Here is a 24,419-nt window from a genome sequence, read left to right on the forward strand (position 1 = left end):
GTGGCTTAGTGACTTTCTTTCAAAATATTTTCGGAGTCATTCCAGCTTTCTTCCATTCTATTTTCTCCAGCCTGTTTGGTGGATTTCCCTTGCTACTGGCTCTTGCAGCTGGCGTACTATAACTGTTCTGTCTATTTCAAAATGGATGCACATCCTGTGTTGCAAGAGGGGCTGTCTCGGCTAGGGCTTCTTCGCGCCCGGATGCTGGAGTACTATGGTGCGCTGCCGCTTGCCACTCCGAGTGCAGCGTATGGATTATCGTTTCGATTTTCCTACTTTACATGCGTTCAGCCTGTTTTCCATTGCCTGAGTTGCGATTTCGAATAGGCCCTGGATTTGTGTCTCTGCAAAACGGTATCTCCCGAAGCGGATTATAATCAGCTTATGAGTCCCTTAGTTGCTCACGAATTGCTTTTTTCTGATGGAGGGATTATGGCCTTTGCAGCGATGCATGGTGTTCTGGGTCGTTGGAATGTGTTCGCAGCGGCGCAAGATTTCTTGGCTCGCAGTTTCCTCGAGAACCCACCGAGTTGTCCTCTGTTGGTGCATGAGGCTTCGGTAATCGAAGAGCATGTATGTTCTTTCACTTTGTTACATTGGATGGCTGATCTGTTTTCGGATGATAACAGTGACTTCCTGTTAGAGGCGGTTGCTGCTTATTTTGCCTATTCATTATTAGGATGAACTGGGTTTGCAGTCCCAAGTTTTTGACCTGAACATCTCGTTTGATTTTAAAAAAAATTGGACCCTCCAAAAGATTTTTTTATTTTCAAAAAAGATTGCCTATTGACTTTATCAATGTCCAATGCTGAGTTTTTTAACAACTATTGCATTTTTTTCTCCTTCGATTTTTTAAGTGCCAGATTGGAGACTTGTATTTGAACTATCGAACTTGAACTCTGCGTTCCTAAATTGCCCCTTTATACCTGTCCTATCAGTGCTTGGATAAAAGAGAGGGTGTCTTATGTATGGGTTTCACCTTTGCACTGTGTTAAGTTGGCATGTGTTAGTTAGAGTTTTAAACGCCATTTTTCCTTTCCTGCTGCCTCTGCACACAACACATTTTGTTATTAATGCTTTTCGCCTAGTTAGGTATTTTGCTTTACACGAGAATAACATGTTTGCTTATAAGATCGGTCTTGCTTGGTAAGCTATGTCTGTACAGTGGGTGCCGAGGCCTTCAAGGTTATCTCAACATAGCGCTTATTGTTTGGATTGATCAGCGCACAGGGGAAACATCCTTTACGACGCAACTTTTACCACGCAGTGCTTTTACATCGCAACGTTTACAACGCAAACCATTACAACGCATTGCGCTGGGGGGCACTCTAGGATAGGGAATAGATTTAATTTACTATCCAACACCTTCCCTACTATCCACGGGGACTGGAGTTGGAATAGTAAATTAAACTATTCACTATCCAGAACCCCTCAACACTATGCGTTGTAAAGACATGCGTTGTAAAAGTTGCGATGTAAAAGCATGTGTGGTAAAAGCATGCGTTGTGATGTCATACATCCGCGCACAGAGTAGACATAATATGTATGCAGCTGTGGCCAACTTTGGTTTTATGCGCAAATGATATTGCACTGCGTAAGGCAGGAGACACACACTTGATGAATATCCGTATGCAGAGTGTTGGTGTAGGAGATGATGTGATCCATTTCCACTGAACCTAAAGGTATGGGCCCGCCCTTCTAAACCCAAAGAGACCTTCTTTAGATATAATATAATGTGCTAGCTAGGAAGGGTAAACTGAGGTTCTATTTTGACCTGTTTCCTTTAGCATTTTAACATGCTTTAACCTTGATCTTTATAATATGTTTGCTTGTATTAGCTAAGATACTGCGTATGAGAACACTGCATTAGAAATAAACATTTCAAACTTGCACGTGTCCTCATTGACTCCTCGTTCTGGATTGATATGTTAGTATAACGAAAGAGTGCTCATGTGTTCCACGTTGCCTGAGGTGTTCTAAGTCCATGTTCTGGGTTGTCTAAATCATTGGGGTTTTGTAAGTACCAATGAGACACTGATTGCTAGTCTGGTAGGGGATTTTGGATTCTAAGGTGAGTTTTGGCACACCCTAATTCACTGAGGTTCTAAGTCTCTATGCACAGTTCTGTGTAGGAGCAGAATCCCTGCTACACCGTAGTACAATAGAAAAGCAAAAATCATCATTATGGGCAATTCAAACGATTAAAACATACATTAAGAATATAATTTAGGAGATAAAAGTATATTAAAAAAAGATTCACATCCAATATTTTTGTCAAGTCCAGGATCAAAGTGCCAGCTCGTTTGCAGCTAATTCTATCTCTCACATAGATTAATCAGCAAATACTTGCATTTACAGGCTCAGTTATTACAGGATGAATAATCACAGCAAACAACAAGTAGGAGCTGGTGGGGGAAAAACATGGCGGCCGGCTAGGAAGCGGGTCGCGGACGTCCGAGGAGTGGTGATGTCAGGCTCTGTGTAGTACTGCTGCCGAGTGGTTTTGGCGGTTTCTACAGTTTTTTTCACACAGAGCGTAGAGCGGAGAGCGAGGACCTGTGGGGTTACAGCGGCATGGAGAGATGAAAGCTACGCTATAGAGAGCAGCGGAGCGGAGCAGTAATCTCGGCTTGCAGCCGTAAGCTGCAGTTAATGGCGGCATAGCGGGAGAAAAGAAACCCATACCTGAAGTGGAGAGCAACTTTTAGCGGACACCACGGCGAGCTACCGGTCTATCTTGGAGGCCGTCTGTCGGCTCGATTCAGTCGATCCAAAACGGATGGCGGAGGGCTCAGCTCTACAATCCGCTGAGAGTGAGGGGGCGGAGTCACGACATTTACCGGTGGGGAGCTGGCAGAGAGCAGCGTCTGGAGTCAGCAGAGGGAGAAGAGTGCTGGCAAAAATTGGAACACCGACCAGTGGCGGCAGGGGTCAAGGAGTGGAGACACTTACGTCTAGCCCTTCGCAGCTGTGTGGCAGTAATCGGACCGAAGGAGCAGATCTTGGCGTGGAGCAATTAAGCGTGGAGCAAGTAAGCAGGGGGCTGAAAGTGGGAAGGAAAATAACTAGATACCAGTTGAGGAGTAACAGACCAGGGAGGCAGGGTGGTCTGTTGGAAGGGAGCAATTCTGATAATTCCGATATTCTACAAGGAGGTCCATTCTCTTCTTCAGTCGAGTGCAAGAAGGGTTATAAAAACGAGGCGGCAAAAACAGAGATATTGTCTAACCCTACGTTTTCACCCTCAAAGAAAGAGAGAAGAAAGAGACAAAAAAAAGAAAAGGCTGGATTAAAGACCTCTATAACCCCCTCACTTAGTTCTTACTTTAAACCTGTCCCTAAGGTTTTGGTTTTGAAACCGGGTTCCTCCCCCCAGCTCCAACCCCATCTTAGGGTTGAAGAGGTAGTAGAGATGGCTGATCAGGATTGGTCAACCCTCTTATCCCCTAATCCTTTTCAGGTTCTAAACACAGAGATGGAGGTAGAAATGGCTGTTAGCCTTGATACAGACTCAGCACAGTCCCTCACTAAACAGATACTTCAAACTAACACATCAGAATCAGCAGTGGGGTGTCCAACTGTGGTTCCTACTGAATTCCAAGAGAATGAAGCAATTGATATATCTATAAAAAGAGATGAATTGTCAGTTAATGGTGAAAAAAGTCCTCTAGAGGAAATCAGTCCCACACAGCATGAGAAGTATGCCTCAGCAGATCTGTCCGTAATAGAACTTTTAAGAAAACTGGAGCAAGACATTCAGTTAGGGTTTGAAGCCTCTAAAAAAAATCAAGAGCGTATTAGCGCTACATGCACTTTGTTAGAGGACAAGATCGACAAATTGACTATACGTACAAGCCAGATGGAATCTGAGATAAAAATGGTGCACGGAAGAGTGTTGGACAACCGCAAGGAGATAGAGACATTATACTCTCAGGATAGAGAATTAGAGGAGAGGGTAGAAAGATTGGAAAACATGCAAAGGCGAAACAACTTAAAAATTCTTAAACTTCCAGAAGGGAAAGAGGGAACAGACATAAAGACTTTTGTTGTGCAAATGTTAAAGAAAGAGTTGTCATTAGATGAAACTGAGGAGTGGTTGGCCCGAGACATTCAACGAGTACATCGCGACCCCTTCAGGCTAAATCCAGATCGGGTTAAGCCAAGAAAAATTCTAATTAACTTTGCAACATACTCATTGAAGGAAAAAAATTTGCAACTTGCTTTAAAGAAAAAGTCTATCTTGATAGATGGAGTATCAGTGGATATTAGGTCGGATCTATCTCCAGCAACAGCTAATAGGCAATGGGAGATGGGAAAACGTCTGACACCCTTAAGGGAGGTAGGAGCCACAGCTCAGTTAAAATTTCCCGCCTTCCTAAAAGTTATGTGGCACAACAAAATGTATACATTTCGTACAGTCGAGGCAGTTGATGCTTTTTTGGATGTTACCCAAGTAGAATAGTAATAGCTTAGAAACAGAAACCTGACCAAAAAAAAGAAAAAAATATATATATATATATATTTAAAAAGTGACATCACCACTGAGACGTCCACTGGCCTGGGCCATGGGAGTAATGGTTGGGTTTTCCGGGGAGGGAATTGAGAGTGTGGGGAGGGGAGGGGAGGGAACAGGGTCAGGGAGAAAAAAAGAAAATATTCCTCATGAGCTATCTTGCTGCGTCCTAATCAGTAGGGAAATCTTGTCACTATATGATAAATATCATGAGCAGGGCTAATAAAAAGGAGCTAAAGTTCCTCACTTGGAATGTTAACGGGCTCCGAGTCAAATCAAGGAGAATACTAATTTTGAAATACTTAGAAGATTCGCCAGCACAGATCATTATTTTGCAGGAAACACACTTAACACAAAAGGAATGTAAGGATATATTCACTACTCAAAAATGGATTGGGAAGGCTATCTACACATCGCAAGACTTGGTTACAAAGGGAGTGGCTATTCTAATTAGAAGAGGTTCTGATATAGTAGTTGAAAACAGTTTAGTAGACAGTAGAGGGAGATGGGTGATATGTAAGCTACGATTGCCGGGAGAAATACTAGTAGTAGTCGGTTACTATGGCCCAAATATTGACGATCCTACAATCTTAGAGAAAATAGAAGTTGAACTATTGGACTTCTCAGGTAAAATTGTCATGGCAGGAGATTTTAACACAGTACTAGATGCTAAGTTGGATAGAACTGGTAATCCTAAGGCAATAGTGAACAGTAAAATGACTGCTAAAGTGAAGTCACTTATGGCTCAGTTAGGGCTGTGTGATATTTGGAGACTTAAAGCAGCAAATCAGCCAGGATACACGTTCTATAATAAGAAATATAAACATAGTTCAAGGATTGATTTTTTCCTGACAGATATTAGGATCAAAGACCAAGTTATCAGTGTAGAACATATAGGGGCACATTTATCAGATCATTCTGCTGTAGGTCTAAATTTAAGCCTGAAACCAGAAGACACGACCCCGGTTTGGAGATTAGATCGCACAATTTTAGCGGATTCTGAAATCTTAGAGACTCTTAAAGAAGAGACACAAACTTTTTTGGAGATTAACCTGGGATCGGCTAGGGAAGACATAGTGTGGGAAACTTGCAAAACTTTTATGAGAGGTAGAATGGGAGCTCTAGGTGCAAAAAAACGTAGAGCATATTATAGTCAAGTTTCTAATCTAGAAAAAGAGATCCGAGAGGCTGAACTTATTAGAATTTCGCAGGGAGTTACCATCCTAGATGGGTCATGCCAGAAAAAACTTTTAGATTTGAGAATTCAACTTACTGCAACACTCACTCAAAGAGTTAAGGAGAGATGGGAGGCCAGTCAGTTGGCACACTTTTCATATGGAGAGGGATGTGGTAAGCTACTAGCGTGGAAAGCCAAGAAAGATGCTATACGGAATCAAATTAAGGAGATCAAGAAACCAGGGACAGATCAAGTTATTGCAGAAAATAAACAGATTGTAGAAGCGTTTCAGCAATACTTTGCAGATGTTTATACAGAGGATCTCTGTCCAGATCAGCTTGAGATTGATTCCTGGCTGCCCCTAATCCCACCGCTTGCAAATGAGGATATGTTGGAATTAAATAGGGAAATAACTCAGGAAGAGTTGATGAAAGTTATCAAGGAAGGCAAAAGAGGGAAAGCACCTGGACCAGACGGTCTACCCGTGGAGGTTTATAAAGCTTTGGGAGATACGGTGGCACCCACTTTGTGTCTTTTGTATAATAAAATCTTTAGAGGAGAAGTGGCAATCCCAAGCTCATGGAACGAAGCTACTATTGTTTTAATATTAAAACCAGGGAAATCTCCAAAAAGTATGGATGCATATAGGCTGATTTCACTCTTGAATTGCGACTACAGATTTTTTTCCAAAATCTTAGCTGATAGGCTAGGAAAAGTCATTCATAAATTGATTCATGAAGATCAAAGAGGTTTTATTAAGAAGAGGTACTTAAAAGATCTTACTTTTTCACTGATAGGTATGATTGATGTAGCCTCTAAATATGATTATCCCTTGGCAGTCATTGCGCTAGATGCTGCCAAGGCTTTTGATCGAGTCAATTTTGTATATTTAAAATCCCTTTTGCACCATCTTAATTTAGGCGATAAGTTCACACAATCTATTTTTTCTCTGTATCATGCACCTACATCAAGAGTACTAGTAAATGGAACCCTCACACTTCCTATCAGAGTAATGCGGGGCACCCGACAAGGATGCCCCTTGTCACCGCTGCTTTTTAACATATATATAGAGCCTCTTGCATGCAAAATTAGAGCTTCAGCAGAGATACCTCCCTTTGTTGTGATGGATTGGTCCAAGAAACTTGGACTTTATGCGGACGACATTATTGTTTATTCTACTGATTTAGTCGGAACCTTGGAAAATTTAGTAACTACGACAAAGGAGTTTGGTAGGATTTCTGGATATCAGTTAAATCAAGACAAAACTGAAATAATGACTTGGAACCTTGATACTGAAGATGTTAAAACAACAAAAGAGATGAGGTACTTGGGAGTTAGGATTACTCAGAAAGTCGAAGATATGGCCAAAACTAATTACGATAGGGTGAGGAAAGAGGTTGGCGAGACGTTAAAAGGTTGGATGAATTTACCCCTGTCAATATATGGAAGATCTAATCTTGTTAAGATGGTGATTGTACCTAAGATTACCTTTTTATTCGAGACTATTCCGCTGGGCTTCAAAAAGGAATGGCTGGCGAAGTTACAAAGTATGATAACATCATTTATATGGGCATCAAAATCCTCTCGAATTTCGTGGAGGAAAATCAGGAGGAAAGTTGAAAAAGGAGGACTGGCGGCTTCAGATATACGAATGTATGCATGGGCTTTCTGTTTAAAAAATTGCAGGATGCTGTTGGGTACCCCTGTTAACTCTCAGATTGGAGGCCTTTTTGCGATAATGCTGAAGAGATCAGGTTATCATGAGTTTGGTTTTTTGTATAAGTTTGGAGACCCTAAGTTTTTTAAAAAGGTGAAACTCAAGACGCTGAGAGACCTTGCGGAGACATGGTATAAGATTAGAAAAGTATCTAATCTCTCGTATTTTAGCCATAGCGCTCCGATATGGGATTCTCCTGGAGCCCCCTCTTGGACACGAGATCTGCTTGCTTTAAGTTTGAAAAAGGAACCTGATCTGCAAAGGTGGAAGGACTTGTTTCAAGATGGCAATTTAATTCCTTGGGATAGTTGCCGACAAAAGTGGGGCTCAGTTTTTTCTAAATATAAGTACTTACAGATTCAAAGCTGGGCGAGCCACTTGGAAGTAAAGATTGGAGTGGAAAATGAGTTTGAGTCAAAGCTGGAGACGGGGGCATTTGAGAAGGAAGTAGCTTTCTGGTATTGGCGAATACTAGACTTGGAGGATGGAACATTTGATTTGCCAGAGACCCTGTGGAAGGAAAGCTTGCCAAGGATCGCCACAGAAGACCAATGGCAAGTAACTATGTGCATGCTATATAAAATTGTTAAACCGGCAAATCTGAGGCGAAATCTCTTGTTTACCATCCACAGGGCATACTGGTCTCCATACAGGCTTTCTAAATTTAAGGATGGAGGGATTGTTGGATGTCCAAAATGCAAAGCTCCAAATGTTGACGACTTACACATGTTCGTATCTTGCCCAATTATCAAGAATTTCTGGTTAGACGTGAGTAATTCCCTCTCCAAAACTTTGAATCAACCCATTGAGGTAAGCCCTGAATTAATTATTACCGGGAGAATGGATTTACAAAATAATTTTTTGAATAATAATGTCAGACTTATTTTTTACGCTATGTTGTTGGCACGCCGAGAGTTATGTAAATTGTGGGTCTCACCACTTAGTCCCACTTTATTAGATTGGGTTTTAGCCATGAGGTACATGGCAAAGCTTGATATGCTAGATCCCTCTAAAAGAAACAGAGGATTCTGGTTACCCTTCCTGCAAAAGTTTGGTTAAAATTAATTTTATGTTAAAGTCCAATGATTAAGCCCGTGCCTGTCTCGCTGGAACTTGTAACTACCCCAGTACGATAAAGAGAGTTGGTGGAGGACACACATCTTGGGTCAGGCTGGGAAGAAGGACAGCTTAGAGGAATGCCAGGCCCAGAATATGTGGTGTCTATGCCCTATTACTCTGAATCCAGCACAAGAGATAATAACAGCCCAGAGGTGGATTAGAGAGAAGAAGGGGCGGCAAGACAGCAAATGAGGGTTAAAAGAAGAAAAAAAAATGAAAAAAATAAATAAATAAAAAAAAATAAAAAAAATAAAAAAACAAGTAGGAGCTGGTATTACTTATTATCATATCGAGTACTTTTGTAGGTGCCTTCATTTACACCACATAGCAAACAGAAATTTCGAAATTGCAACAACATAAACCGGGTTGGTATCAGATTTTAGGATCCTAAAAAATTCAAGATAGTTCCTAATACCCAGGTTTCTGCAAAGTTGTATCACCCACTTGGACCTAGCTTGCTTATATGCCGGGCAGAAGAACATAACATGGGTTTCTGTTTCTTCCTCTATTAGGCATCCAGGACATAGGTGATGGGATGCGCCTGCCAACTTGTTGGTTAGAGCATGCAGCTGGAGCGTCCCATATCTGAATTGCAAAAACAACTTCTTAGCTAATGGCGGTTGTATTAAGTCCAACACCGGCTCAAATTTATATTGGAACTTAAAATCCAAGAACCCATAGATTAGACTTAAAGGATTGGCTGCCTGTGAGATTCTTGTCAATGTGTACTCTTTCACTGCACAAGCTAAAGATTTTTTGGAAATAGCTAGGCAGGATTCCTCAGGTGTGAACCATAAATCCTCCTTTCCGATGGCACGAAAAGAGTCCCTAACAAAAGACAAAAGAAACAGATATACATCCTCTGCATGATTCTCTACTTGATAATTTGTGGTACAAAAGCATGCATGATATAGGTACCAATACACAAAATGATAGTTATGTATGTTCTCTTACTCCCCATGTCATAGAAACATCACGTTTAGTGTATCCTAAAGCAGTGCCTGTTAATATGACAAAGTGTTTGTTGCATCTTTTCTTGTGTAGGATAAAAGCACAGTTACAGCCAACGCATGTTAGTCCTATGACTCCCAGAGTTAATACAACCAGATTTGATACAACTCCTGAAATTTAGCAAATTTTGACAGATAAAACAGAGATATTGAAAGAGATATCAAGAATGAAAGGAGCAGGGCAGAATTATAGTTGTGAAAATTGGGAGGAAGCTGTATTGGAACGAGGTATTCTAGGGAGATCTGATCCACCATCCACCTGTAATATTTATTCTGCCAAACCACTGCCCCCAGATTGCGCAGCCAGGCCAGCATTAGGTATTGAAGCATACGTATTTGCCAATAATAAATGGTTTACTGGAGCTAGGTTTTCATGTATAGCCATATCTTTATGGAATGGCACAGAAACAAAAAATCTTTTGAGATTTGATGATATAAAAGCATCATGTCAGCAAGTATGGGAAAACATACGGAGATATACATGCACTGGAACTAAACGTCATCCTAAACTGGCTGTGAAACTAATGAGATTTTCTCTTTGCTTTCAGGGAAATGGGATTGTTAAAGTGGGACAGAATCTCAATTGCAGTTCAACTATTTACAATGCCGATATGCAGGGTGGTACCTCCAGCCTCATGGATTTTTTATGGCAGTGTGGAGCTGGATATTACACTCAATTACCCCCCGACTGGAGTGGAATCTGCTCTCTGGTGACTTTGCATACTACATCTATGGTAATACCAGCAAAAGAAATAAAAGATTTGCATTTGCATTCCATGAGTAAAGCATCAACTTTGCTGCATCATCACAGAAGAAACAGGATGGCTGAATACTTTGGAACTTCAGTGTGGCAGGATGTGCCTAAAGAGTATAGGTTGTTCAATGACGCCCAAACATTTTTTGGAAGTTGGATACCTATGTTTCAAGCAAAAACAACTGCTCACTGGGTTCAGATCATCTGGTGGCAGCTAATGAAAGCCATAAATGCTACTGAAGATGGCTTTAATGCAATTAATGAAGAGTTGCGTTCAATCAGACTTATGGTGATGGAAAACAGATATGTTTTGGACTTAACGACAGCAATCGAAGGAGGGGTATGTAAAAAACTTAATTCAATATGCTGTACTTTCATACTGGCAAATGATGAAGATGAAGGAAATCTAACTCAGGCCATATTGACTTTGCATCATTTGCATACACAGATGAAGAAAGAGGGGGGTGCTCGAGATGAGTGGTTCACTGGCTGGTTTGATTGGGTGCCGTCCTGGATGTCGGGGCTGTCTAAGGCCTTGTTGCCTATAATAGTTCTGTTGCCATTGATGTGCCTAGTATTTCAGGTTATCTTAGCATGTTTCAAGAGGGTTATAGCTAAAGTGGAAGGTATGTTTCATATAAGGAGAAATAAAGAGAAGCAAAATATAGAATTGGAAGAAATGCACAGCGGTGGTGAGGAAATAGTCGAAGAATCGACTAGCGAGGAGAATGAAAGGAATCAAAACCCTAATTTAGATTTAGGACCTACTTATTCATTTTTTCTGTCACATGCCCACCCACTGTCAAATATTATGTAAATACAGAAAAACTGTATAATGCTGTTTAAACGTGCATGTTAAAGTTGCACAATTGTATCTGGAAATAACCTACAGCCTGCTTTCAAAAAAAGGTCTAAATGCGGTCTGGTTTGAGTGTTTTTTCCTCTTCATGGTAATCGAGCTGAGAACGTCCTACCTAGGATATTTAACAGGAAATTCAGAGCAGCAAGAATGTTTTCCATTGTAGTCTGTAAGTTTGGCGTGAGAAGTCACAAACAACAGAAAAGAGCTGTTCTTTAAATAAATGTATGTAATCTGGGTGGGACATAACGGAAAAGCAGGAAGTTTTTTCTATTGTGAATATTGTATTAGATATGGATCTAGGCCAAAATGAGTATTATAAGAGAAGACTTGAAGTGTATGTTAGTTGAAACTGACTTGTGATTTGCTAATAGCACATCACTCTCCCAGCTGAATTAGCCTGGCATGTACAATAAAGCTTTTTGTACTCTCTTTTGTTGCATATGTGGTGATTAAATGATTTGCACTGCTTAAAGCATTTTTTCCCCGACAGTCTCTTGAACCAATAAAAATTATTTGGCCAAGGCTATAATATACCTCTTGAAAACAGCGGGTTAGAATATGAATCCAGGTCATCTTTCTTTAGCATTAAAGAGCCACCTGAAAAATATATTTCCCATTAGGATTACCCACTATTTGATCTTTTAGCACTTCAAAATTTGAAAGTCAAAATTTCCGAATGTTCTCAATTGCTCATTTCATCAGTTATGAACGTGTTGTTCACACTCTCATTCCCAGCACGATAGGCATACGCAAAGGGTGGGAACTGCTGGAGTTCTATCCAGATTATTGACTTAACAGCTCTTTCATATTTTGTGATGTTTTACCATGTTTGCTTTTCAGTTTTTGCACTTTTTCTTACTTTGATGCCCTAAACTGAACACATAATTGTAACATTCAAATAACAATTTGTGATAAAAATCTTGCTTTTTCTTCACACATTTACATTTTTCACATTGTCAGTTTAATTTTTGCTCTTCTAGTGCAAGCTTGTATGGTTATCATAAGAGCCAGCTTATTGTCAACATTGTTAGTTTGTATGGAGTGCGTAATCATAGCATTTACGAAGCATCTATATTATAAAGTACAACCAAATAAAAGTGCAAAGCAGCTTGACCATAAACACTATACTATAAAGTGCAATAATGATGATACATAACAAATTGATTTAAAATGTTCCATGGAACAAGAACTTTCCACCATATTTTTTAACTGAACAATGGTGGAAAGAAAACATTTCTGAATGAGACTGGTTTTCCAATTGACCACTCAAAATGCTGCAACAAAATCAAGTAGATTCCAAATTCAGCGTTTTTATGATCCAAATGTATATATGTATCCATTCATGAAAGTAACACCAAAAGTAAAGATGCTTCATAGATATAAATCCATTTACTGATAACACAGGTATTTTATCATACCAGGATCTCCAAAGAAGTCAGCACCAAGCAAAGGACTTGTGGATCCAAAATTTGGTCCTGAGGCATTTCTGTGGGACGAGAAGAAACAAACATATTTCAGGAATCAAGGTGTTGCCAATAGACCCAAAAAGATAAGCGTATTTTCTATTTAGAAAGCAGCCATAGATGACGTCAGCAATTCTATGTGGGTCATCGAAGACACAGGTCCCAGATAAAGTAATGAAATGCCTAAGTTAAGCAGGTGTCTGCTTAGGCTCAGTATCTGAATTTGCTTTAGATTGATGAATGTGTGAAGAATCTCTACATGTGGATGTATCTAGAGAGTCAATCTCATTAAATCATTGCCCATGGGCTCTTTAAAAAAAATCTGGCTAAAATGTTTTGCTCTCATTTTCCGCCTGTTTTCCACAACCAAAAATGAAATCTTTCAGACACCTAATCTATTAAGATTTATTATGATTTTATTTCCATTTATTTTAATAATCACATCACACTTATATAAGCTCATTATCTGATTAGAAACACGTATTTAAAAGGCATGTGGGTCCTTGCTTTTTCTTTTCAGGCACCATCCACAATACTCTTCATGTGTGTATGTTAATTGCTAACAGGAGGAACATTCAAAGAAGAGATACAACACTTTCTCTGTATCATTAAGTATAATGTACACTATGCACAAGTTCTTATTTTTTGTAAATTTGCCTTTTCATGTTGGCACTTTTCAATCTTTTCACAATTTTCCGGCCTCCTGAAAACAACTGACAAGGACCAAAAGTATGAATATCCTATATGGCCCATAATATACATGCCATCCTGTTTTGCAGAGGTTGTTTATAGATTGTACCCAGTGTTTTATACACAAAGGAATATGTAACATTGCCCGTTAGTTTTTTATGTCATGCCTCGTGAATCACCTCAGTACTATTGAGATGATGGTCATATTTGTATATAACTGTTAGTGGGTGGTGTATAGAGGCTACTAAGGTGCTATCCCATCAGCACCCACTATGAAAAAGGCTGCTCTTTGCAACTTCGATAAGCAGAAATGTAAGGAAACAGGAGGAAAGAGTTGTGTGGAAGTCTGCCAGCAGGTATGCTGACCATGAAAATCTCTTTTGGAAGCTTAAGCGCCAGGTTATGTACATGGACGTTGTCTGGGTTTCGTTTCTGGCTGGTTTACGGGGCTAGACCCTCCTCAAGCTACAGCCAGACTCTGACGTAAGTTCCTTCTGCTGGACTCAGGCGCCCGTAAAATCCATGTCGACATCGAAGCTTGTAATATGCAATTATTGCACCCGTAAAAAGCACCCCTGTCTTACTGGTGAAATGTAATGTTTCCTAATAGATGATTTTTTGAATGAACGCTAGACTAAATTATATTTTTTTTAAATCAACCAATCACCTCAAGCCAGAGAAACGTTTGGTGCTGCAAGTTTTGAGATGATTTTGTGCATCTTTTAAAACAGGCATTTCTCATAAAATAATGTTACTTTATTTCTTTAAGTTCTCAAACCATCCCACAAGATCACAATATATAATGCAAGTAGTTTCCAGCAATATTACACTAAGTTAATCCATTTTACGCATGTGAGAAGAATAGTGGGCATCAGAAAGGAGTTGGGGATTATGATTACGTACATGAAGGACAGCAAGAGCAAACAAAGTGGTGGAGTACACAACAGTATGATTCTGATAACAGTCATGCGACAGTGAAATACACAATCCTGATAGATAGTACTGGTGGAGTGACAATGATTGAGTAACTAGACTACTATTAGTATTTCTTTTTTACATACAGCACAAGCCTGTTTGTATGCTAATATGGTCACTATGCAATACAGATGGCAGAGTGGTTGTGCAATTTCAGGGCCTAAAAAGCAGGCTAACTTGCCTGTGCTCTTACTACTAAATTTTTTTTGTTATGTGTTTCTTAAAATACACTATCAAATAAGTTCAGGAAAATGTTCATACTCCGCGCACGAACTATTCATAAACACGGCAGCTAAAACATGGCTACAAGAAGAGAAGATATATATGTTCGGTCTACTAGGAATAAGAAAGAAATGTAACACTAAGCTTCCACATATAACTATATTTTGCACAAAAATATTGTTCAATATCCTGTGTAACAATACAGGATCTGAGCATGAGTTACCGTCCACCCTCCACTGAACACCTAGCTCGCTAAATAGAACACCTAAGGAAAGGTTTATAAAATAGTAGCATAGGAGCACGGTTAGTCACACAGACCAGTTGTTGGAAGCAATGCTGCAAAACAGAGATCGCCTTCAGGCCTGATGGAACAATAATGTGTGCAGGGAAGCTCTACATGACTTGGAATAGTATAACAGCAAATGTAGACATGACTGATTTGCATTCAAAGGGAAGGCATCCTTCACTTTGAAGTGGACTTCAACAGATCGGACTAAGTACTGGAAATATAAAATGTTTCTTGGAAGGCTTGCAGCCCTCTGCAACAGGCACTTTAACCTAACAAACTATCTGGCTCCTACAAACAAAATTAAGATCTCTCGAACAGATACATTATCTCAGCAGGCTATATTTCACAACAAGTCAGTGATCCTAGAAAGGCTGTAGGCAGAAGCAAAGCCAGTCAAATGTAAGTCATACCTGACTTGTGAAGGCTCTGCCTAAGCCATATAGTTTAATCAAAACACTGTGCAGGGATATGGAATTCCTATAGCCCGACACACAGGACATATTGTTTGGGGTCAAAGGCAACAAGTTTTCAATGTGTGTTCGTAATTTAGGCACTTGCCTAATGTATTATAGCACTGAAGTTATAAGAAACATGTGGACACTTGTCTATTGCCACTGTATTTATTTCCTTATAAAAAATAGTGTCCTAGGAGATAATTCTTTCAAGTGGCAAATGAGCAAGTTTCTTTTCCGCATATGCTAAAGGAAAACACAGTGAGAATGTGTAACTGTAATAGGAGCTTGAAAAATGTGAATTTTGAATACAACAGCTTTACAGTTTTGTTTTTAACACACAAATAACTTTACCAATTACGTAGACTTATTTGCTCTTGTAATGGATACTGTCTTGGAAAATAGCAGTGGAGTAATGTTAGTCTGATTTCAAGGCCAGTTCCACACATGGTATGAAAAGGCCACTAAGAGATTACGCCGTAACACCTTGTGAACAAAGTCGATGTGCCGGCTGAAACATGTCATGGCTGATGTGCTTTTGAATTAAAGAAAGTAACTGATCACAATTGTTGTTGGCTCAGTTTGTGGTTCTGGAGAGTCATATCAAGCATTCTTTGAATATAGATATATATATATATTTTTTTTTTTCTTTTTTTTTGCCTTTTTCCTCTTATATCAAGGCCATTTTTGACATCATTGGTTGCATTCTGCCAGGATCGTAGGGCAGATGGCCTTTAAGTAGCACCTACCAGGCTATGACTCCAGGTTTGATTTCTTAAGAGTATGCTTGGTGACTGTCACTGGGAGCAGGATCTTGCCACTGTCCATGTGAAAGTGAAAGGGACTTCTGAAAAGTGCAAGTCTTTCCCTTTCAAACAGAGAGAAGAATATCGCTCTGTTCTCTTGATTTGTCATTGTTCTGCATTTACTACCCGCACAATGTTGTTTCCATGTCTTCAAAGCAAAATGAGGAACCAATATAGAAAAAAAGGAAGCAAACAAACAAAACATTAGATAGTCACAAAAGGGCTGTTAAACATGGTAACGTTGGCTTACACCCAAGTGAAACATTTAATTTACTTATAAGTCCCTAGTACAATGGTATTACATGTACCTAGGACCTGTAAATTAAAAGATACTAGTGGGTCTGCAGCACTTATTGTATTTAAGTAGCCTTTTAAACATGTTTCCGTCCTGTCATTGAAGCCTGTAGGTGCAGTTATAAACTGCCATTTGGTCAAATAAACCTTTTGCCAGTCTTGAACCTTCTTTTTTAATATATATAGGTCACCCCCAGCGTAGGCCCTGAGCAGCACAGAGGGTAGTGTGCAGTGTATTTAAAAAATTGGACATGGCCTGGTAGTGAAAAACTCTTAAATGTGTTTTTCATACTGCAAGACCTACCTCTCCCATAGAATGATGGGTTACCTTATTTTATTCAATAAGTGCTAACTTTCAATTGGAAACAAGTAGAAATGTTGAATTTGGTGTCTAAAGAACTGCAATTTAAAAACTTCTTTAATAATAAAGTCGGACTTTAAGCCACAGTTCTGAAAATGCCACATTTACAAAGCTGGCATTTTCGTGTCCTAACCCTTTGGCTTTAATTTCATACCGAATATAGACCAATTCATATGTAGAGTGAAAATGTGTATCAAGGAAACCTATGTATTTTCTGAAATGGGCGTAAGATTTGGAGTTTAGAAGCAGTCGCTTTTTTTACAACTCTGAATTTGTAGGTACCCATACCAGCATACAATCGATTTTGAGGGTATTTTTCACAATATATTCTTTCTTACACATTGGCTTACATTTGGAAGGCATAAATGCAGTGAAATGCAATTGACAATTAAGCAGCATGGCTACTGTTCAGCATGTCTAAAAGTGAGTGGAGTGGTGCAGAGTGGAGTAAAATAGCTATGCGAGGAGTGGTGTAGAGTTAGTAGAGTGGAGTGGAGGCAAAAGTATGCTCCCAGGAACCATGTAGGTACGTGCTGCCTTATGCTGCTAGAACTTCTACTGCCTCCACTGAACTCAATAGTTCACAATGAACACACAGCTGAGAGAAGAAGAAATATGTATAGTTACATGACTGGCACAGTTTGAGACTGAGCATGCTGTGAAAAATCCTAGCTCTACAGCAAGCTACAAGCTGAAAAACCCTCATACAAGTTGCAAAATCCCACATGAAGTAGAGTTATCATAATAAAGGAGCCCAACAAACATATTGTACTTCTGGGCACACCAGGTTAGCGAGTAGATTCAGTAACCAATGGAATACACAGCACTGTGATTTCACACTGCTCTTGGAGAAATGAAGAGGATTATGACCTGTGTCCGAGTTTCCACTGAGAAGGCACTGGTGCCTCTTAAAATTAGATCTTTGTTTAAATCATGGGTACTCACAAACTTTCTTGTGGGGAGCCAAAATTACAGTGTGGTTTGTGGCCGAGGGCCGCACCGGTAGGGGTGGGGTCAGTGGGGGGCAGAGTCATTGAGGGGGGTCACAGTAAAAAAAATATCAAACCTGTTTCAAAACAGACAATGCAACAATGCTGTATTTCAAAAGCAGATGTAACTACAAAGAGAAAAATGTTATAACACATTTTTATTAGCAGACAAAAGCAATCGTAAGAGGCATTGCATAGCTTCATACACACTTTGACCCCAATTCCATCACAGTCTCTCTCTCTCTCTCTCTCTCACACAGTCAGTCAGTCTCTCTCTTTCTCTCAGTCAGTCTCTTTCTATCAGTCAGTCTCTCCCTGTCAGTAGGTCTCAGTCAGTCAGTCTCTCTCTCTCTCTCTGTCAGTCAGTCTCTGTCAGTCTCAGTAGGTCAGTCTGTCTCACTCAGTCAGTCTCTCTCAGTCAGTCTCTCTCTAAGTCAGTCTCTCTCTAAGTCAGTCTCTCTCTAAGTCAGTCTCTCTCTAAGTCAGTCTCTCTCTAAGTCAGTCTCTCTAAGTCAGTCTCTCTCTGTCAGTCAGTCTCAGTCAGTCAGTCAGTCAGTCTCTCTCTCTTAGATAGTCTCTCATTCTCTCTGTCAGTCAGTCTCTCTCTGTCAGTCAGTCTCTCTGTCAGCCAGTCTCTCTCTCAGTCAGTCAGTCTCCCTCTCTGTCAGGCAGTCTCTCTCTGTCAGTCAATCTCTCTCTGTTAGTCAGTCAGTCTGTCTGTCTCAGTCAGTCTCGGTCTCCATCAGTCAGTCTCTGTCTCAGTCAGTCAGTCTCTCTCTCAGTCAGCCAGTCTCTCTCTCAGTCAGTCTCTCTCAGATAGTCTCTCTCTCTCTGTCAGTCTCAGTCAGTCTCTCTGTCAGTCGGTCAGTCAGTAAAGTCTCTCTCTCAGTCAGTCTCTCTCTTAGTCAGTGAGTCAGAGTCTCTCTCAGTCAGTGTCAGTCTCCCTCTCAGTCAGCCAGTCAGTCTCCCTCTCAGTCAGTCAGTCAGTCAGTCTCTCAGTCAGTCAGTCAGTCAGTCTCTCAGTCAGTCAGTATCTTAGTCAGTATCTCAGTCAGTCTCTCTCTCTCTCTACTCTCTCTCCTCTCTCTCCACTCTCTCTCTCTCTCTCTCTCTCTCTCTCTCTCTCTCTCTCTCTCACAGTCAGTCAGTCTCTCTCAGTCAGTCTCTCTCTTTCTCTCAGCCAGTCAGTCAGTCTCTGTCAGCCAGTCTCTCTCTCTCTCTGTCACTTGGTCAGTCAGTCTCTCTCTCTCAGTCAGTCAGTCTCCCTCTCTGTCAGGCAGTCTCTCTCTGTCAGTCAATCTCTCTCTGTTAGTCAGTCAGTCTGTCTGTCTCAGTCAGTCTCAGTCTCCATCAGTCAGTCTCTATCTCAGCCAGTCGGTCTCTCTCTCAGTCAGCCAGTCTCTCTCTCAGTCAGTCAGTCTCTCTCAGTCAGCCAGTCTCTCTCTCAGTCAGTCTCTCTCAGATAGTCTCTCTCTGTCAGTCTCAGTCAGTCAGTCTCTCTGTCAGTCGGTCAGTCAGTCAGTCAGTCTCTCTCTCAGTCAGTCTCTCTCTAAGTCAGTCTCTCTAAGTCAGTCTGTCTAAGTCAGTCTCTCTCTGTCAGTCAGTTTCAGTCAGTCAGTCAGTCAGTCTCTCTCTCTCTCAGATAGTCTCTCATTCCCTCTGTCAGTCAGTCTCTCTGTCAGTCAGTCTCTCTGTCAGCCAGTCTCTCTCTCTCTCTGTCACTTGATCAGTCAGTCTCTCTCTCAGTCAGTCAGTCTCCCTCTTTGTCAGGCAGTCTCTCTCTGTCAGTCAATCTCTCTCTGTTAGTCAGTCAGTCTGTCTGTCTCAGTCAGTCTCGGTCTCCATCAGTCAGTCTCTGTCTCAGTCAGTCTCTCTCTCAGTCAGCCAGTCTCTCTCTCAGTCAGTCTCTCTCAGATAGTCTCTCTCTCTCTGTCAGTCTCAGTCAGTCAGTCTCTCTGTCAGTCGGTCAGCCAGTCAGTCTCTCTCTCAGTCAGTCTCTCTCTTAGTCAGTGAGTCAGACTCTCTCTCAGTCAGTGTCAGTCTCCCTCTCAGTCAGCCAGTCAGTCTCCCTCTCAGTCAGTCAGTCAGTCTCTCAGTCAGTCAGTCTCTCAGTCAGTCAGTATCTTAGTCAGTCAGTATCTCAGTCAGTCTCTCTCTCTCTACTCTCTCTCCTCTCTCTCCACTCTCTCTCTCTCTCTCTCAGTCAGTCAGTCTCTCTCAGTCAGTCTCTCTCTTTCTCTCAGTCAGTCAGTCAGTCTCTGTCAGCCAGTCTCTCTCTCTCTCTGTCACTTGTCCGTCAGCCTCTCTCTCTCAGTCAGTCAGTCTCCCTCTCTGTCAGTCAGTCTCTCTCTGTCAGTCAATCTCTCTCTGTTAGTCAGTCAGTCTGTCTGTCTCAGTCAGTCGGTCAGTCTCGGTCTCCATCAATCAGTCTCTATCTCAGCCAGTCAGTCTCTCTCTCAGTCAGACAGTCTCTCTCTCAATCAGTCTCTCTCAGATAGTCTCTCTCTCTCTCTGTCAGTCTCAGTCAGTCAGTCTCTCTCTCAGTCAGTCTCTCTCTTAGTCAGTGAGTCAGTCTCCCTCTCAGTCAGTCAGTCAGTCTCTCTCTCAGTCAGCCAGTCTCTCTCTCAGTCAGTCTCTCTCAGATAGTCTCTCTCTCTCTGTCAGTCTCAGTCAGTCAGTCTCTCTGTCAGTCGGTCAGTCAGTCAGTCAGTCTCTCTCTCAGTCAGTCTCTCTCTTAGTCAGTGAGTCAGTCTCCCTCTCAGTCAGTGTCAGTCTCCCTCTCAGTCAGCCAGTCAGTCTCCCTCTCAGTCAGTCAGTCAGTCTCTCAGTCAGTCAGTCTCTCAGTCAGTCAGTATCTTAGTCAGTCAGTATCTCAGTCAGTCAGTCTCTCCCTCTCTACTCTCTCTCCTCTCTCTCCACTCTCTCTCCACTCTCTCTCTCTACTCACTCCCTCTCCACTCTCTCTCTCCACTCTCTCTCTCTCCACTCCCTATCTCTACTTTCTCTACTCTTCCTCTCTCTCCACTCTCTCTCTCTCTCTACTCTCTCTCTCCACTCCCTCTCTCTCCCTACTACCTCTCTCTCCACTCTCTCCTCTCTCTCTCTAATCTCTCTCTCTACTCTCCACTCCACTCTCTCTCTACTCTCCTCTCTCTCTCTCTGCTCTATCTCTCTCTCTGCATCTCTCTCTCTCTCTCCACTCCCTCTCTCTCCACTCTCTCTCTCCACTTGGGGGCCATGGGCACATTACCTGAAAGGTCCACGGGCCGCTGGTGGCCCCCAGGCCGTACTATGAGTGCCACATGTTTAAATGAAAAGCAACAGAATCTGATGGTGGAATCATGTTGGTAATATATGCCTCCATTAGAGTTAAACCGGATATATAATTGAAATTACACTCCATTTGGTACTGGAACCACATTGCCTGAAATGGGTTATTACTTTTTTTACACTTCTGCCAGAAGTCTTATGGTGCAATGGCTGCGGTTGTACTAAGAACCACCACAGAAGCTGAGCTTGTCTGCAAGCTAAGCGGGGTTGTTGTCCATGATGATGCAGCTGGTGCAAGCCATCAAGGGGAGCCAATATGGTTCCATTTAGATAGGGATGATGTAATCATGTTTCTTCTGTCCCTGGACGAGACATTCTGCTGTGCGTAGGATGCCATTTATAGGTGTTAGTGTGGAGTCTGGAAGGCCATGGAACATCTAGATGCAAGAGAACAAAGGCTGAAACAGCAGGTCGGAAAATGGCTTTCAGGAAGAAATTGTTTCACTTTCTCTGGAAGTGAGAGCTGGTACCAGGGATAAACTATCTCAATCTGAGTTGGTGAGGCTGTATTCTCTCTAAACAGCTTTGTGCCATATTTTAGCTTGCACTGTCACAGCGGGATAATGAGGTGACAACCCTGGTTTGGGATCCACGTCCACTGACTGGGGGAGTAGTCCTGCCAATTACCAAGCATCAAGCATTTGACTAACGCATTTCAGTGTGGTGGTCCGCATCAACACACTAAAATGCAAGGTCACACATAATGGAACAAGAAGTTGAATGATTGGCATTGCCCAAGCGTCAATGTAATAGAGATAACAAGCTTTTAATTGTCAGCACAGAGGCAGCTGAACCTGCACGTACTGTGGAAAGTGGTCAAAGCTTAGAAAGGTCATTCAGCGGTATGGTTAGGGTGTACATGCACCAATTCAACTGACACAGTTATGTGATTCCTGTTCCTTAGTACATTCCGTATTGCATGCACTTAGATGAGCTTTGCATTCCTGATTGACTGCATTGGCTTGAACATTGTAGGGTGCCTTCATAGAACATAATGCAGTCACACAAGTGGGCTCTGCTCTTGACAATTTACGCCTATACTTGGAGATTTCGTTCATTTGGTACAGTCACAGCAAGTGGGCTTCACTAGTGACAGTTTGTGTTTGAGATTGATATCAATGTGCATATCAGTGCTAGTGGGTTTGCCGTAGGCAGTTCAATCCAGAGGCTGGGAGCATAAGAAATTAGGAGGCTGAACATTGTGCAGTGCCTTAGAAATGTATGTGTGATGGTGTATAAATAAGAACCATGAATTTCAAGAAAGCTATGTTGTGTACTGGTGCTTAGCAGCAGTTTTAAGATTTGCTTAGAGCATCTTGTTATTCAAATGGGTGTAATTTCTGATATTTATATGTTTCCCTAATATTTATTGCTTAATTTTGCTCAAAATTAAGAGTCACTCATAGTCGTTGAATGTCACTCATATTTACAGTGAAATTTTGAAGATGTCACACATAGGCAATCTGAAACCTTGGCAGCTATGGGGGAGGCAGTCCAAATTCAAGAACTACCTTGCTAACTGTGGGATTCTATTCTGTCATTTTGGAATATTAGTATGTCAGGTAGAATGTTAGATGGGGTTTAACGGAGATGGGGAGGAGTATTCCTGGAGATCGGATGTGTAACCGCTGTCTCCTTCTGTGGTTGTCAAGCTGTCTTCTCTACTAATAAATCCTCTACTGAAACCTACTGCCATCGTGAACCTTTTACTACATATTTTTTTGGCGACGTTTGTGAACTGGATTGTATTTGAAGACAGCGTTCACTCGTTTATCCTGTATTCCTTTGAAAATTATCAAAGGAAATTCTACTTTGTGACATTACTATTGGATTTAAAGATAATTCTACTAAAGGGAAAATCTATGTCGCTACTAAGGGTGTTTCGATTTTAGGTTGGCCACATCAACGAGATTTAGGAATTAAGCTTGATCCTTGTGCTTCTCCTCCTGTATGTGTGGTCAGCCATATCAAGGAGGATGTTGTGGTCAATTCTACTTTGGAAACATCTTGCCATGTATCCCTTGATAATAACAATGAGTTATTTGTTGAGAATTTGAGGAAGGAATATCCTAAAGTTTTTGAGAAAGGTTTAGGGAAATATTTTAATTTCAAGCACAGGATTATCTTAAATGACCAAGCCATTCCTGTTAAACACAAAGTTAGGAATGTTCCTTTGACATACAGGTCCAAACTTACAGAAATGTTGAATGATTTAGTTCAAAAACGAATAATAGAACCCATTGAATCATCTCCATGGGTTTCTCTCATTGTTTTATACCTTAAGAGTACCGGAGATCTTCGCTTGTGTGTGGATCTTCGCAACCTCAACAAAGAAATTTGGGTCGATAAACATCCTCTCCCGAACATCCATTAATTAATTTGTTCTTTGTCTGGTGCCACTGTTTTTTTAACTATTGATCTTACCGGTGCTTATCACCAAGTGGAATTGCACGAGGATTCCAAGAAACTGACTGCATTTGTTACTCCAGGTGGTATGTTCCAGTTTTTACGCATGCCATTTGGTTTAGCAAGTGCAGCCTCAGTTTTTCAGAGACTGATGAAGGAGTTACTGGAAAATTGTCATGGTGCAACAGCATTTGGATGGGGACGGGGCCCAAGCGGTCCTGTCCGTGGACATTGAGAAGGCCTTTGATAGTCTGGAATGGACTTTCCTGGATGGAGTGCTGGAGAGGTTTGGCATAGGTGAGGGGTTCCGCCGGTGGACGAGGGTCTTGTATGCCTCGGCGACGGCGCGGGTGCGTTTGGGTGGGCTGGTGTCTGCGGCATACCCGGTGGGTAGGGGCACGAGACAGGGGAGCTCCCTTTCCCCCCTATTGTTTGCTCTGGCGATGGAGCCTTTGGCGGTCCATGCGAGGTCGGGTGACAAATACGCGGGGATAGCCAGCGGCGGGCAGCAGCATCACATATCGCTGTATGCGGACGACCTACTCCTGTACCTCGACGACACGGCGCGGGCCCTGGAAGGAGCGATGGACCTGTTATCGGAGTTTGGCCGGCTGTCGGGCCTTAAGGTCAACTGGGCGAAGACCTGTGTGTTTCCGCTGAGAGCGGAGTCGCCCAACCCTGCTCGCGACCTGGGGGTGGTCTGGGAGCCATCTTGCTTCACTTATCTGGGAGTCTGCATTCACCACGCGACCGCGGACCTATTAGAGGGCAACATTGGTCGGTGCGTTCGGGCACTGAGGGGCAGCATATCCTTCTGGTCGACCCTCCCGCTGATAGTTCTGGGTAGGATTGCTCTTTTGAAAATGGTGGCGCTCCCCCGCTTCCTGTACTACTTCCGGACGTTGCCTATCTGGATTCCTCAGGGGATCTTTAGAGACCTGAGGACGATGATTATTGGTTTCCTATGGGGACATGGCCGCCGTAGAGTGG

The 24,419-nt window shown here is 41.8% G+C and overlaps 2 protein-coding genes across 2 annotated transcripts in view; one reads left to right on the forward strand and one right to left on the reverse strand.

Moving 5' to 3' along the window:
• The window catches only part of LOC147692971 (protein SSUH2 homolog), a 159,828-nt gene that overhangs the window by 118,573 nt on the left and 16,836 nt on the right, over positions 1-24,419 (reverse strand). The window contains exon 2 of the mRNA XM_086939220.1: positions 12,571-12,638. The gene's annotated coding sequence lies outside the window, so the exon portion shown is untranslated. The remainder of the gene's footprint in view (positions 1-12,570; positions 12,639-24,419) is intronic.
• Positions 8,604-24,419, forward strand: part of LOC147692972 (syncytin-A-like) — a 36,026-nt gene continuing 20,210 nt past the window's right edge. Inside the window, exons 1-2 of the mRNA XM_086939566.1 lie at positions 8,604-8,678; positions 10,085-10,916. Of these exons, the coding sequence (XP_086795692.1) occupies positions 8,604-8,678; positions 10,085-10,916 (907 nt within the window). The remainder of the gene's footprint in view (positions 8,679-10,084; positions 10,917-24,419) is intronic.

The sequence above is a fragment of the Lissotriton vulgaris genome, chromosome 9 (genome assembly GCF_964263255.1).
Source record: "Lissotriton vulgaris chromosome 9, aLisVul1.2, whole genome shotgun sequence".
Lineage (NCBI taxonomy): Eukaryota > Metazoa > Chordata > Amphibia > Caudata > Salamandridae > Lissotriton > Lissotriton vulgaris.